Source organism: Xiphophorus maculatus, chromosome 13 (genome assembly GCF_002775205.1).
Source record: "Xiphophorus maculatus strain JP 163 A chromosome 13, X_maculatus-5.0-male, whole genome shotgun sequence".
NCBI lineage: Eukaryota > Metazoa > Chordata > Actinopteri > Cyprinodontiformes > Poeciliidae > Xiphophorus > Xiphophorus maculatus.
In genome coordinates this window covers 1,428,664-1,444,968 of record NC_036455.1, presented here as the reverse complement: position 1 = coordinate 1,444,968, position 16,305 = coordinate 1,428,664, and the positions used below count along the sequence as shown (strand labels likewise).

Below are 16,305 nucleotides of genomic sequence, written 5' to 3'. Positions count from 1 at the left end.
CTGTCATGTTCTCAGACTGACGGAGGAAGCCGGAGAACCTCGAGAGAACACAAAAACTCTGGATTTGAACCCAGGACCTTTTTGTTTTAAGAAACCAGTGCCAACCACTATAAAGCATAGTCAAGTAAATGAAAAAAGTCAATGAAACAAATTTAACTTAAGATCAAAACAGTTAAACATGTGCACATCCAAATTCATTCAAAGAAAATCAATTAAATCACAGTTTCAACTATTTATTATTTCTCAGTTATCCCACTTATAGAAGGTACAAAACAGTTACATGTAAAAAAAAAAAAGGTGAAATTTTAAGTCGAACAGACAAATGAAATTGAAATTTATGAAAACAAACTGAAATCACATTTTCTTGTAAAAATTCTAGACTTTTCCAGACTGAGCTTTCCAAAGGCAGCAAGGAAGGAAATAAGAAAGATACAAGGAATGCAAGAAGAAAAGAGATGCAAGGAAGAACACAAATAAGAAACGATGGAGATGAGCAAACAAGAAAGACACAAAGCTAGAATGAAATACACAGAATAGGGAATAAAGTCTGGAAGTACATGTATTTTTTCATACATATCTAAAGGTTGAAAACAATTCAATAAAATTCCAGACTTTTCCAAACTCTGTTGGTACCCTGCGCTGTTCTTAGCCGCTCGTCCCTGAATAATATCAATGAAATGTACTTTTCCCACAGAGACCCGTTAAGGTAACTCTTGCAGAGTGGAGAAAAAAGCAACAACTTTATTGAGTCAAAGTCGCGCTTCGATCCAGGCAGCGCATCCCATCGTGTGTAGACAAGTTTAAATTCTGCTCAGACACAAAACATCCGCTGACTTCCAAATAGAAAACAAACCTTAAACCAACTGAAAGTAAAACAATTACTCTATGTGGTAAATCCACTTTGCTTGACGACCATTTTCTGACGGATTCCCTTCATGGAAGAGGAGTCGCCTCCCGCGCTTCCCGCTGAGCTGCTCGGAAACCCGTGAGCCGCCACGTATTTGCGGTACGCCTCTCGGATGATGCGGAAGGCTCGCGCGTTGGCGTAGGGAATGTCCGTGACCGGGTCCCGGTACAGCGCCGCCTTGTGCGTGACGGGGCAGATCTCCTGAACGGGAATCTGACGGCCAGGCTGAGCGGCGGGAGGGAAGGTCGCCTCGAAGGCTTCGTCGTCGCTGAACGTTATGTAAGTCCGGGAGCACAGTCCTCCAGTGGGCTGCTGGGACGGCGTGGTGGGAATCTGCGGTGCCGTCTGAGAGACATCCTGATCCAGCCTGTGGAAAACGAGATTATGACAATCAATAATTGCTGTAGGCACTTTATTTATAAAGACCAGGATTTACTTTAATTTTTCTTTTTTATCTCTTGCTTTGATGAAATCCCAACAGATACCTCTACAGGAGATTTAAAAATAAAAAAATAAAAAATGTAATAAATCTTCTTACTAAATTGCATAACAGCTAAACATGATATAATGTTTTGGCATACGTTAATCTAGAGATTAAATATTTATGGAGCAGATTATTCTTGATGCAGACAACAAAATGCAAGTATTAAAAAGGAGTTGCCTTTATGTCTGCAAATCCACTTTAGAGGTCGTCGGAGTCAGGCTGGTGGCCACACTTACCCCTCCACGTCGACATTTTCTTCTTTAAGGAGCGAGTGAGAGACCAGGGGCATCAGGACCGATTGGTAGCGGATGGTCGGCCCCTCGAAGCGACGCTTCTTATGGACCTGTTTCTTCTTGTCTGCTTCCAGACGCTCGTAGTTCTCTACAAAGAGAAACCGGAAACACTTTAGGATTCGGATTGTAGGCAAAAGGCCTGAGAAAATGAGAATCCACCATTTTATTGACTTAATAGAAAGCACAACAGACATTTACAAAATATGAGCAAGATCCATGTAAATCTTAGTAACTTAGAACAGTAAATTCAATTCAAAAATACGTTACGGATCCCAAAGTAAAATAAAATGTAACTGAATAGTTTTTGTCAGTAAATCGAGAAGAAGAGCCAGTACATCTTATAGATTCAACATATATTCTATCTCTTAATTTTGATAATTATGGTTTACAGCTAAACATCATTTAACTGAAAAATATACACATTTATAACCCAAAGGTTATTTAGGATTTTATAACATTTTGATTTAAGTTTAGACTTTATATTTTTTTAAAAATTTAATAAAAGCTCTGCAGAAATTCAGTACACAAACAGCGGTCACTTGACAGTTGTCATATCAGCACTCAAACGATCACAGATGTCCTAAAACAGTCCTAGAGAAGCTAGCTATTCAAAGTGTTGTGTCCAAGAATATCAATGGAAAGTTGGGTGGAAGAAAAACATTTAATTAATAATAAATATACATCACAAACAGGGATAGCAGCGAGCTTAAGAGGACTTTGAAACAAAGCCAACTCAAGAGTCCGAGGGGAAATTCACCAGGCTGAACTGTTGTTACGTTAAAAGCAACCACAACACAGCGTATCTAGAGCATGGACTACAACCGGCCCATTTCTCATTGAGCCAGACATGAAACAGACAACAACATGAGCTAATGAGAAAAAGGACCAAACTGTTGCTCAGTGGTCCAAGGGACTATTTTCAGAAAAGAAAAAAAGTTAATTTCAGCATAGCATTTTGAATATTTGCTTTTACAAAAGTCCAGAGGAGATGGAAGACCTTTTATTTGTTTTGTTTTATTCAAGAACTACTATTATCCTTTTTGTTGGATCATACTCTTTTTGTTCCACTTCATTTCCAGTCAGGAAGGTACTGAATTTAAAATTTTCGTCACCTGAAAACGATAACCATCAAAATTAACAGAGGTAAACACTTTAAGTTTATATCACTTTGTGTGTCATAAATCTGTAGGAATTTCACTTTTTAAAGTTAATTACTGGAAGAAATTTACTTTCAATTAAATGCTCATTTAATTGAAAGTCCAGGAGCTCAGGACTTTCAGCAAGTGGCTGGGGAGAGGAAAGTCTGGGCCTCCCTTCTTAAGTTGCTACCCCCGCGACCCAACCCCGGATAAAGTGGAAGAAAATGGATGGATAAATTCTCATTTATTAAGATGCACATGAAGCATTTGCTTCAATGCAAGACCCAAAGGAATATTTCAATATAATTTATTAAGCAGCATGTCTCCTGTCATTACTTTCATCTATTCGTATTGCTGCTCCTGCAGAGTTTCGTCACCCGTTCTCTCAATACACAACAGGAAATACCGAGTTGTTGAAAAGGTTCTCACCCAGAGACCGAATGTTGACCTCAGCTGTGATTTTAGCCTCAGCCAGCAGCTCCTCCTGGGTCAAAGGTCGGTCCCGGTGAGCCCCTCTCCGTCTCCTAGGAGCATCCTGACGCTCCTGTAGGCGAAGGTTGGTCTTCCTGGTGTGTTCACTGGTGGACTGTCGCACAGACTTCCGAGCTACAGAACAGCAGAGACATCATTTCATTACAAACCCAAAACTGACCCAATTCTCATACAATAATCATGTGCTTATTATAATTATTTGCAGAATGATTACTTACTAGGATTATTTACTAAAATAACTTGGACCATTAAACATAATTTGAGGGGAAGAAAATAATTTTTGCAACTTACATTCAGCAAAATCGTGAAATTCTTGAGGAATCCTCCTTTTGAGCTCCACCTTGGTTTTCTCTGTCCTCTTCTGCTCCTCGTTGGGTTTTTTAGGTTTGGGTTTTGCCACCTTTATAGGCTCCTTGGAATAAACATAAAATATATACCATACTGATTACTAACACCCAGGCGTAAAACAGAACACGCTGCATGTCTGCTTGGGGTTTCACCAGTATATAGTAGAGAAGATGGCCCTGCACATGATAGTGATGGCTGATAGTAGCATATGCGCCATGCTGTTAAAATCCTGGTCTAAAGCAGGCTCCTCATTTTGTTGCACTAGTGCCTGTTTAATATATACTCCTATTTTTTCACAGCAATCTGTTAAAGATCCCAAAGAGATGCTGTAACATTTGGTGGAATGTCATTTGTAATACACCACAATGAAATTACAGTTAATTTAATTAATCATATGAGTCGCTGTGTCAACACATATTCACAAGGCAAAAAGTATGTTTTTATATTCAAGGCATTCTTTTAGACTATGTTAGTGCTCGTAAAAATGTTTGTTTTAAAAATGCTTTCAGAATGTTTCATTTGTAACCAACTTAAATGGCTTACAAGGCTTAATGCTGAAAGCTTCTAAAATACCTTATAAGCTTTTGTGACAACCCGACTCTTCCTCCGAGGAGCATCTTCCTCCTGGTCGCTGTCAGGCTCCTCGCCCTCGTCGATATCGAAGTCGCTGTCCACCTCGTCCTCTGTGTCCGAGTGCTCTCCGTGATATTCATCATCTCCCGATTCCTGAGAGCAAACAAACGGAGCCGTCCAGATAACATGATGAGAAGTAATGAAGAGAATTTTAAAAATATATCTCTCATTCAGGTTAGTTAAGCTTCTCCAAGGTTTAAGGCGATGACACGATTAAAATGTGGTCAAAAGTAATGTTGAATGAATGATCAGCAAATGAAAAAACAACAGATGTTCAATAAACAACTCAGATTCATACATGCAGGCTGAAAAGCATTATTGTTTAAATACTGATATCTGAGCTATACCTTTATGTACAAGTAAATTATTAACTATCTTTATACATTCATGAGGCTCAAAACTGCTTTAAATTTATACGTTCATGTTTTTATGCTCCATTTTGCATATCTGTTTAAACATGTCTGTCTCAATCGTCTGTGTAAATAAATGTTTTTTGGAGGGGGCTTTTACAAATAAAAATATATAGGAAATATCCCAAACAACATATACACGCTATGAATCAATTTATGCTTTACCTATAGTCTCTTACGCTCTCATATAGGAAGGAAGCAAAATTAGCTGTATTTGTTTGAAATACAAACCATTTCAAAATGCCTCAGTTAGATGTTTACTTTCCGTATCTGGGTAGTTCTAAACTACGAGGAATTTATCTTCTTTTTTTTTTCAGTGTAATTGCTTACATCGTTGAAGCCTCCGTATGTCGTTTTGTAGAACTCATCCTCTTCTTCAGCGTCCAGAAGTTTGGACATGCGGTTCCCCGCAGTCTTCCTCGGTTCGCGTCCAACTGCCAGGCTCATAGCTCCGAGCAATGCTAGCCGACCTTAGCTTCTGTTTGTGCTGCTCCTTAATGTGTGCTCGTTTTGCTTTCATAAACTAAATTAATATTTTTGTTACCATGTTTATTTTATAATACACTACCACCCTACGTCCATCTCACCAAATAGGCAAATCACGATTTATTCATTAGAAAAACTCTATCGAACAGGGTGCTAACTGCTAACCCCAACCGTAGCAGCAGAAAAGTTTTACTTCCGGGACACGCTGCGTACGTCAGGCCGACCGGATCAATGGGTCTTCAAAATAAAGGAACTTTGGACCTTGCTGATTTATTTTCTAATTCAAAATATTAGAATATGCGCCACAGGTTGATGGATGAGGTTCGTTTGTCAAATAAAAAATAAATAAAAATAAGATAAAGCTTCCAAGCAGTTAGTAAGCACACTTTTTAGTGGAAAGTGTGCATGTCTTTATATGTCTTTATCATAGTAAATATAAATGTGCTATAAATATCTCGTATATCTTAAATACTGTTTTCGTATATTAGCGGATAATCATCATAATAGGCAAAAATAAAGACTTAAAGTCGTCAGATTGTGTGTAATTAATCTTTATATAATGTTTCATTTAGTAAAATAATTATTGAAATACATGTATACCTTTCAATAACGTTCTAATTTATTGTATGGGACTGTTCTGACATTGTGTTGCACCTAAAACAATCTGAAAATGTAAATACAATAGTTTCAAATTGATCGATTCCCTTTATTACCTTAGTAAAGGTAATAAATAAAGTCACTGTGGCTTTGAATATCAAAAGAAAAATAATAATAATGTTTTATTCCATTTGAGTTTTTGCAGTTTTTTTTGTAACTTAAAAAGAAGCTTGCACAGCAGGTTACCTATTGAAATCAAACCCCATGGTATCCAGAAGTTTAAAAATATCACTATCTGAGATTTATTTACTTATTTATTGTACTTAACTCCAAAACCTTCAGTGCAAAATACTATTTTATTAAAGTGTTAAAATAAAAATTAAACGTTTTTATAATATTTAGTGTTCATTCAACCTTCACTGCAAGATGCTTTTTTTTCCTTTTTTTTAGCTCTACTGTACTGGAGGCCTCTGTCGAACGTTACTCTGGAAACAACTTGCTTCTTCTCTCTAAGCCCCTTGCTTGACACTGTCAGAGTTACTGTATTGTCATGGCAACAACATCACTTTTCTAACATCAGAGAAACAAAAGCTGCCGGGAACATGGGCTGTGGTTGTGATAGTAAATGAAAAGCATCACCAGTCAGTTGTTAAAAGCAGTCATTTATTTTATTTTCACAAACACATGTGTGTCGTTAAAGGAGTGTTTCTGTGTTCACAGCATGTGCAGCTAGCTCCACTCTCTGGTGGACGCCTCTGATCACTGCTGTAGTAAAACATGTCCTAAAAATGGGAGCAGAAATGGAAAGTTGTAAGCTCAGAACCGATTGTCTACCCTTTGGCTGCTGAGCAAAACAACGTCTTCTTTCCCACAGTACTCACTCTGAAACTCAAATGTCCATCGGTGGAAAGAGACCCAAATCGATATTTTTCAGTGAATAATCATTTCAATTCATGCAGCCCTCCGGTATTTAAAAGAAACATTGTTCCATAAACATGTTGAATAATGTACAATGCATGTGACAATATTAATAAAACAAACTGTAATCATTGAGAAATACCATAACCTTAATATAAGGCCAGGATCCCTGCTGGCATTTTATCCAAGGTCTAAAAAGAATCACAAGTTACATAATTGGCCATTATACTCCTCCTTTAAAGAACAAGCAAAAACACAAGTTAGCAAACCATTGTATTAGTTAATCTTTCTTTCTTTGATAGTTTATATATTTATTTGGGAAATGGTAAAGATGTGTGAAAAGCCTTAAAATAAATTTCTCTCTTACTCCAGCACCATTTCACAGTTCCAGTTCTAAATGTTTAACTTTGACTGGAGGTATTTGTAAAATTAGGCACAGTTTTGTAGCCATTTTCCTGACTTATTAATATTAACAAAAGTGACTCATTTGAATGACATGTTTCCCTGTGTTTCCCATTTTTTAAAGGCAGCTAAGACAGATCCACATCTGTTTTATAGCATATTCTTACAAACAGAAGTCATGGAGGTTGGATGAAAAGTTAATCAGCATTATAATTAACTTAAACAGTAAAGGATCCATTAAAAGACTTGCTATTCATTTTATAGTATAAAATACACAAACTGCAGGATTCAGTGGTACCTGAGAATCAATTAAAGTGGCTCTTTAACAGCTGAAACCAGAAGTTTACTTACTCTGAGTAAAAAGACTATTTTCTGTCTCACTGTCTGGAGTTAAATCAGACCAAACTTTGTTTGTTTTAGGTCAGTTAGAATGACGAAAATGATGTCTACTGGCTAAATGACAGAAATAATGAGAGAAAAAAACTGTCTTCAAAATCAGACATAGTCTGACAAAAATCAGGACAGGCAGCTGAAAGTAAACCAGAAATAAGTATCAGCCAGAAAAAAATCTGATTGACACATCTTTTGTTTTTATGTCTTAATCTTTCCACATTTTATTTATTCCCTGTCAGTGCTGCTAGGTTTTTAATGGCATGCAGTGTTTTTCTTTTCCAAGAGGAAACAAGAACGAAAAGAATCCTTATCAATATAGATTTTGTTGGAAACTCAACTTAAAATCCTCACAATGTGTGTAATATGTCATGCTCTGATTCATTAAAGTTATCAGGCACTGCTAAAAGTACATAGCAGTTAGTAAAAGGTAATAATTTCTTACATTAAATCCAAACATTTCAAATAGTCAAACGCATTTTATTTCTTCTCATCCTGCCACACCTTATGAAACACATTTTTTTCCGGTTTATCAAACGGACTCATAAGAGTTTCATGGTGAACCTGCTCGTCTCCATGTAGTTTGACGTCCCTGTGTTGCTGTTGGACATGGCGCTGCGTGGCACGTAGGCGATCGTTGCCGTGTGCTTGATTTGCCCCTTTCCTTTGCTCCAGAAGAACATGAAAACGAAGCACACGGACACTGAGCCGAAGAATGAGACGAATCCGATCGTTGCTGCTATCAGAAGAGTCTTCACATCAAACGGGAGCTTCTCATCGCCATCCACTCCAGGGGGAGAGGAAGGAAAGGCAGGCCAGCCTGTAAGACGATAGCGTTTTTTAGGAGATGATGGCAAGGCTTGGACATGAAGGCTGACGCGCAGGCTTTCATTTCCCGCTGCATTGGACGCCACGCAGATATAAGTGCCGCTATCATGTGGCTGAGCGTAGCGCACCTCCAGGGAGCCGTTGGAGAGGGCCCGTATCCTGCCCACAGGTGGAACCTGCCTTAGCTGGGGATTAAGCCAGCTGACAGATGGCTGGGGGTCACCTTCCGAGCTGCAGTAAAACACCACAGAGTGTCCTTGACTCACTCTCACATCTTGAGGCCTCCGGTCCACAATCCGAGCCTGCCGGCAGGTGAGCAGGCTCAGTAGTTCGTCCTCGGAGAATTCCAGAAAATTCCAGCCCTGCAGCTGGGTGGAAGTCATGCAGGTCGGCAGACACCCACCAAAGTTCACATACAGCCGCCTTCGAGCCACCCAAAGCAGGCGGCAGTCACAAGCGAGGGGGTTGTTGTCGAGCCCCAGGCTTTTTAAGGTGACCACTGAATGGAAAGACCCTGCCTCGAGAGTAGTGAGAAGATTTTGTGAAACATTCAGCACACTTAAATATCCCAAACCTTTAAATGCTCCAGTTTCGATGCTTGCCAGTGAGCCACCGACGAGATGAAACTCTTGGAGCCGGAGTAAGTCTCCAAGCAGGTTCCCATGGATGTGGGTTATAGGGTTGAAAGAAAGGTCAATGGACACGAGGTAAACAAGGTGATGCAAAGCAGTGTATGGCACCTCTTTAAGGTTGCAGTGCTTGATGGATAAGGATGTAAGATTGAGGCCGAACAGACTGTTTCCTGACAGAGTCTCCAGCCTGGGGAAATGTGCAACGACGAGCTCCTTTAGGTGCAGCAGGGGGTAGAAAGAGTAGTTTGGCAGCAAGTTGAGGTCCAGCTGGTGAATGTGAAGGCTTTTTAACACAATCAGCTGAGTGAGCGCCTCGGTTGGCACAACAGTGAGGTTAGAGCCGTCAAGATCCAGCCTCTGTAGGCCACTCAGCCCAGCGAAGGCTTGATTAGAGATAAAAACAAAGTCGTTATTGTCTGCTAGAAAAACCTGCAGAGATCCTAAGTCTGTGAAGGTAAAGTCTAAGAGGACAAGAATCTTATTGCTGCTTATATCTAGCAACTGCAAGTTCGTCAAACCAGCAAACACTCCCACGGAGATGATCCTGAGGTGATTGCGAGAAAGACGCAGCGTGAGCAGATTCTGCAGGCCAAGGAAGGCTTCCACTTCAATCAGTGCCAATAGATTGTCACTTAAATCGAGGTGTAAAAGTTGAGTTAGTTTGTGAAACTGCTGATTCACCAGAGTCTTGATCGTGTTGTGGGTCAGGTTGAGCAGCTCGGCATCTTGGGGGAGACCGACAGGCACGGCACTGAGCTGAGCGCCGGAGCAGTTTGCCTCCAGAGCAGCGGCGTTGCAGCGACAGGATGGTGGACACAGCCAGAGGGATTCGGACGGTAGCGCCACCCCTGCAGCCAGCAGGTACACAGCCCTCCAGTACAAACACAGGTGGGCTGCAGTCCCCTTAAACATCTGGAGACCTGCCTGTATGTGAGAGGAAAAAACAGTGACACCTGTTTAGTACATGTCAGAATGAAAATACATCTTCTATTAACACCCTTTGAGGTGTTAAAAACTAGATATCGATTATTTTCTTTTTGACTAAAAGGGGGAATTTTTATTATTCTGAATGGTTTTGATGTAAAAAGATGTAAATAAGGGTCACTAAGTTTATTTCCTTCTAAATTTCCACAATTTCTCTAGTATATTTAAGCATGATACTAATCTTTAATCTCTAACAACTAACTTTTTACACTAAATAGGGATTACTGTCAATTCAGATTTTTCTTGAAGACCTACAAAGCTGTGGAAAAAATACTTGTCACCTTATGGATTTCTTGTGCTTCTGCTTTTTTGCCACAGTAAATGTCACACTCCGGTTTTAAATCATCAAACTAATTTTACATAAAACAAATATAGCTGCAAAAATAAAAAAATAAAAACATTTCAAAATGATGATTTTAATTATTAAACTAAACATGATATCCAAACCATCCAAACATTATGTGAAAATATAATCTGACTCACCCATCCCATCTTACGTTTAACAAAAATATAGTGAAGATCTTGGCTAATATTCTGTGAACTGATGAAATAAAAGGGAGACGAAGGCATCCTGTTATATCTGATGTAAAACAAACACATCATTTAAAGATAAAAAAAAAAGTCACTCCAACAGACAAGCATGGTAGTTGCAGTATGATGACCAGGGGGTGTTTGGCTGTTTCAGGATCTCGTTCATATTTGATGGCAGAAATCCTGAAGGAATATGTGCGGACATCGGCTTGTGGCCTTCTGCTCAACCAGATTCGGTTTATGCTGCAAGAAAACGACCCAAAGTACAAGTGCAAGTCTGGCCCTGAATGGTTCAAAACATAAGCAAAACAACAAAATGAAGACTTATAGATTGATCGAGACGTTGTCGGGGCTTCAATCTTTCAGGGAGGCTGCGGTTTTACGTAGAAAAGGTAATTCATCCTTAAAACTGTTGCTGCCAATATTGCTGAATCTAAGCAATTAATCAAGGAAGAGTCGGCCAAAATTCCTCCACGACATTAAAATGACTAATTTACAAACATGCAGTTTTAAGGGTTAGGAGGCTTTCTTACCCATTGATATATCTAATCATTATTTGAAAACTCTTTTGTTTTAACTGTTTATTTTTTTTTATCAAATATTGAAGTTTGGTTCATGATCTGAAACGTAAGACGGTCAGAAAGGCAAGAAGGAAGGGAACATTTAGGATGGGCGGTGAATTTCACAGCACTGTATTTATGAAGTCAGCTTTATTAAATTGCAAGCAGGTCTGTCTCCTAGGAAACAAACCATAAAGAAATAAAGAAGAACGCAAGACTCCTGCAAAGTACTGCATGATCTTTCCCTGAATGTACCAACAGTAAGATTTTATAGGAAGCTGCTACTTTGATTGTCAAAAGCACATTCATAAAGAAAATAAAGCACTTCATGCTGAGAGTTACATATTTTATGTTTGTAATTAATTAATCACTGAAGAACGCAGGTAATTTAACACTTAGAAACCCTCGGACAGCTCAGGGGTATTGAAACAATTTTCCTGTTTACCGCTGGTCCTTAAGAAGCTGTCGTTAAAAAAAAGTAGAAGAAAAAAGAGTAAAATGAAAAGCGGAGATATATTATGCATTTTTATTTTTAATTCCAGGATTCAACATGAGAAAGACGACCTAAGGAAGTCACTAAATACTCTGTGTTGTGTTGACGGGAGATAATGACAGCCTCAAGTCAAAGGAGATTTTTTAAAAATTGTTTTTGCTACAGCTGATGGTGGCGAGGTAACCTTAGCAACACGGATTGAGGCTGCAGTCCAAAGGACGGTTTTATTTTAGCTTGACAGCTCTTGCAGGATTTATAAGAAAGAGAAAACAGTAAAACAAAGAGCAGGCTGTAAAGCCAGTGTACTCTTGTTTGATGTGTGCACATAGAGTGATAAAGAGAGTAAACCGGCACCACAGGAGGCTTCACATCGAGCCTCTGTTTCGTCTCTTTAGCCATAATTTCATCTCTTCAAATCTTTCAGTGCTTTTGTGAGCTTTTTTTTGTTTTTTTCTCATTTCTCTGTGACACATATGCTAATGTCGCAGCTTGAGAGTTTGCGCTGGCATTTCTCAGTGTTGAGAAATTCATTGCAAAGAGCTTTGTTAGTTTAAAAGGTTGAGATTTAAGCAAAACCCATGTTCTCTGCATTTTTATAGCACTTAATTAGCATATCAGTTTTAGGTTTAGCTGCAAATGCTGAGATCACTTCTCCAAAATTTAATCAGCACACTGACTGTTTTATCAGACGGGTAGATGTACTTTAGAGCTCTTCTAAAAACTGTTTAATTTATCATCAGGAAAATTGAACATTGAGGTTTAGTTGCAGTGAAGAGCGCAACACATGCAGTGGTCTGAAAATGTAGACCACATTCAGCATATTATCTTATTGTGATTTTAAAAAAACAATAGGCCATAAAAGTAACTTTTTCATAATTTAATATAGCACTTATGTACAATAAAAGAAAATTAAAGAACTATTTCAAAGCTCGTACTTTGTTGAAGCACTTTTTAATTTAATTTCAGCATTCAATCAAGGAATCGATCAACATCCCACCTCCTGACTTGGCAAGGTTTGCAGTTCTACCCGGCGAATTTTCTCCAAATCTATCAGATTACGATGAGTTATCTCATCCAAAACCCACTTCAGGTGTCAGACCGAGAAGTTTAATTCGACAGAAAAAGAGTTCTTTCTTCATAGTCCAAACTACAGGAGATTATTATCAGATAAAAGGTTCTCATCTCAAACTCCTGCAGCTCTGTCAATGTTGCTGTCTGCCTGTGAGCAGCCCATCTTGTCTTTTCCTCCAGTTTGGAGAAACATCCACTTTCTGTAATGTCTCTGTTGCGTCCTTTTCTCAAATTATTAGTCTTATTGCCATGTATAATCCTGTACATTTTGTGCCTCTTTTCTGACTGATACCTTTGTAAAACTAACATCTTTTCGGTCCTTTGCAGCCTTCCTACAAGTTCACCTTTATTTCATCCGATTTACCATGACTGATAAGTGTGGGCTGAATAATACTGAGTATTGAAACTGTTGTACTTTAACAAAGTGTTAATGCATTTGTTATTTGATATTTTCTCTTGACCTGTACAGAATAATAACTGCGTGTGAAAAGTCTCTAAATGAGACTTTTTATCCCAGTGAAATCTACAGCAAAAACCTGTAGATTAACAGAGATTATTCAAAGACACTGTCATGCCACCAGTGCAGAGCTTGCTTGAAATTAGATGTGGTTGCATCTTCTCCAACAGTGACGACTTTTGGATAATGATCCTTTACTCACAGTTTTGTCAAAAATCACTGAGCTGCACGACAAATCAAATTAAGTCTTCCAAAAACAAAATCTTTCAGTTCTCCAGATGCAATTCAGGGATGATCTCAGTGTAATTATTATTGTAACGGACTACAGTTTTACTGGTTAAAGTTGTAAAGACAGGGTTCTAATATTACAAAGTTATAGTTTTATTGATGTAGAGAAGAAATCTTAAATTTTTTATGACAAAAAAATCCTTAAATGTTGACTGTTTATATGGGTTTTCCAATGAAAGCCTTTAAAACTGAGTGTCCCTTATTGCTCAACAAATAAGAACCTTTTAAAAAAAATCTAAGCATGTCAAGGTTAAAAAGCAGAACATTTTGTATATATAGAGAATCCAAGTTGTAGCACAGTTAGGAAAGTGTTGTATTGTATTAATTGTATTTTATCTGTTATTTACCTTCATGTCGTCATTTTGCCACAATCAATGCAAAAAAAAATCTATGTTGACTTTTTTTTTTATTCAGACATTAATCCCTATTGTCTGAGTACAAGAGTTTAAAAAATACCATTCATGTTACTGGGATATAATCCTCTTGTCATAAAGTATCAGAGACGTATTAATGCGGTGATAGCAGGGGGCTGAAGTTTGGAGCAGAGATCGTGGCTTTAATATTCCTAGAACTATGATATAATATCATATAACAGATAAATATGTGCCGTAATATCAGGAAAGCCTGTTAGAGGTTCTAACATTTCTTTCCTCAACCTCTGAATCCTCCCAAACTCTTTTCATTCATTTATTTGTAGATGGTTGGGCAGTTGCAAAACCCACCAGCAGGGGGCAGAATAAGTAGAGAATTGTATGCGAGTTTATATCAACAGCTGAGATGATCTGTTACTGGGAAAAACGCCCAGTTTCTGTCACACACACGGTGAGTTGTCCCTCTTGTCTGTGAGTGTGATTATTCCGTGTGAGCACGAAAACAACAATCTCTTCAGAAGCTAAGCAGAACCGTCAGATACAGCAAACTGACTGCAGGTGTGACGGAGTTCAGCTCATCAGAAAATGTGAGACTTGCTGGTAAAAATCTCTTTAAGCTGCCAGAAAAAGAAAAAAAAAAAGATAGAAGCAAAAACAAGTGACACATAAAGTGTGATCGGTGTTGGCAGCTCCGCTCAAAACTTCCAGTGCTGTACAGGGCGCACCGGAAGAAGAGACATGAGAGGAATGGGAAATTTTTCTCAGCTTTTGCAGAAACAATAATGCATCTCAAAGGACATAACGTACATTTTACCTCTCCTGTAAATTTCTCTTTCTTGTGCGATGCTGCTTCTTCCAAATACATCTAGTTTAAAATCTGCGCTGCTTATTTTGTCTGGGAAGATTTTCTGGAGTAGTCTTGATGATGTTTGTTGTTTGGATGAAGCATCTGATGATGATGATGATGATGATGATGATGATGATGATGATGATGATGATGATGATGACAGCAGCTCTGCACATCTCAGAAACCATTACACAATTTGAAAATATGTTTGTTTTTGTTTTTTTTTTACTGTTGCTGTAGATTCTAACTCAAACACAGGCACATTGCCTCACTTAGCAAACATAATCACAATCATTTTTTGAGTAAAGGAAAGAAAAAAAATCAAACATGGCAACTCACCTTTTCTTCAAATCGAACTGCTTGTCAGTCTAGTCGCTCACTTTTTAAATGCGAATCTCTTTTCTTGCTGTTGTTGTCTGTAGTGAATATGAGCAGAGATGATTCAGACGCCGCAGCCAAGTGGAACAAGCAGTTCGGGAGAGCAAACACGCAAGGAGCAACAAGAAAGCTTCCTCCTCCTCTCCCTGCCACCCCATAGTGAGAATGCAAACTCCCGAGGAAGCGTGATGCTGCAGCTCGGTTGCCTCTCCGACTCGGCCGTCCTCATGGCAACAACAACAACCCGGCTGTGGATGTGGAGAGCGTGCAGGGGGATTATACGCAATAGCTGCTGGACTCCCTCCAACACACGGCTCTTGGATGACGGGATGCAGGTCTGCCCATCGCTTGGGAGGTCGAAGCAACACCTGATGGAGAAGAGTCCGAGCAACAGACACCTGACGGCCGTCAGAACCTTTAGAAAGTTTACAAAACTGATACAGATTGAAAATAGTGCTTTAGCAAATGCATTCTGGTTGATCTGAGCTTTTTGGTACGGCACTATTAGTTAGTAATCCATCTGTAATTTATAATAAATCATTTTCAACACTAAATAGGTTTGATCCATTTTTATTTTTATTTATTTATTTTTTGCGGTACTGAAGGTGGTGGAATGACGCGAACAGCTTAATATTTAAGAGAGAGAACCTCTTGGGACAGTGGGTCAAATCTTTACACAGACATAGTTATTGAGGCCCTTGAGTTTTTAATCAAGATCTTGTTAAATTAGAAGATATAATCTTTACTCCGGATTTAGAAAACTATGTAAATCCTGTGATATTAACTGAAGTGGAAGCACTCAGATGGCAAATCTTAAAACAGGTGAATGGCTTTAAAAATTGTGATACAGGACGGGGTGCTATTGTTTGATTCTAAACTTAATCATACTTTATAGTTACTGGAGCTTCATTTTTGCTTTACATTAAGCATAGCAAACCAAAAGAAAACCAAGACATGTGGACATAATTAGATTTAAAGTTGATTGTTGACGTCAGCAGACCTGGCGGCAGCCAAAGACAGGCAATCTTTGTTTTATTTTTGTTTTTTTAAGAGAAAGAAATTATGCTTTGCCTGACTTTCACATTCATATTCCAATCTGCTGAGAAATAATGAGAGCAGTTCATTTATTTCCTCTTAGAAAAAAATACCGATGTATTTTTCTGCACAGACGCTTTCTCAGTGTCTATCTGTCTAGATTTTCTTTTATTTTTTTATGTCACATCCACATTCTGAACATTGATACTTATATTTTTCAACTGCACAAATAAATAGCCAGACTGCAAGTCTACAATGGCAAATAAAGCTTTGGTGGATTAATGAATTGAGGTCAGCAGCCAGGAGGCAAGTAAATAATCCGAGAAGGGAA

At 38.5% G+C, this 16,305-nt stretch overlaps 2 protein-coding genes across 2 annotated transcripts; both read right to left on the bottom strand.

The window, feature by feature from the left end:
* Positions 1-217: 217 nt before the first annotated feature.
* Positions 218-5,385, bottom strand: vps72 (vacuolar protein sorting 72 homolog). Its single transcript, XM_005797400.3, has 6 exons — positions 5,037-5,385; positions 4,237-4,389; positions 3,607-3,727; positions 3,253-3,429; positions 1,628-1,772; positions 218-1,274 (listed from the first exon to the last, which is right to left on the bottom strand). Exons 1-6 carry the CDS (start codon positions 5,151-5,153, stop codon positions 884-886), a joined length of 1,104 nt encoding a protein of 367 aa, XP_005797457.1. The 5' UTR covers positions 5,154-5,385; the 3' UTR covers positions 218-883.
* A 1,059-nt stretch (positions 5,386-6,444) lies between these two features.
* LOC102236137 (leucine-rich repeat and immunoglobulin-like domain-containing nogo receptor-interacting protein 1) lies at positions 6,445-15,475 on the bottom strand. Its single transcript, XM_005797399.2, has 2 exons — positions 14,901-15,475; positions 6,445-9,883 (listed from the first exon to the last, which is right to left on the bottom strand). Exon 2 carries the CDS (start codon positions 9,869-9,871, stop codon positions 8,042-8,044), a length of 1,830 nt encoding a protein of 609 aa, XP_005797456.1. The 5' UTR covers positions 9,872-9,883; positions 14,901-15,475; the 3' UTR covers positions 6,445-8,041.
* Between the last annotated feature and the right edge of the window lie 830 nt (positions 15,476-16,305).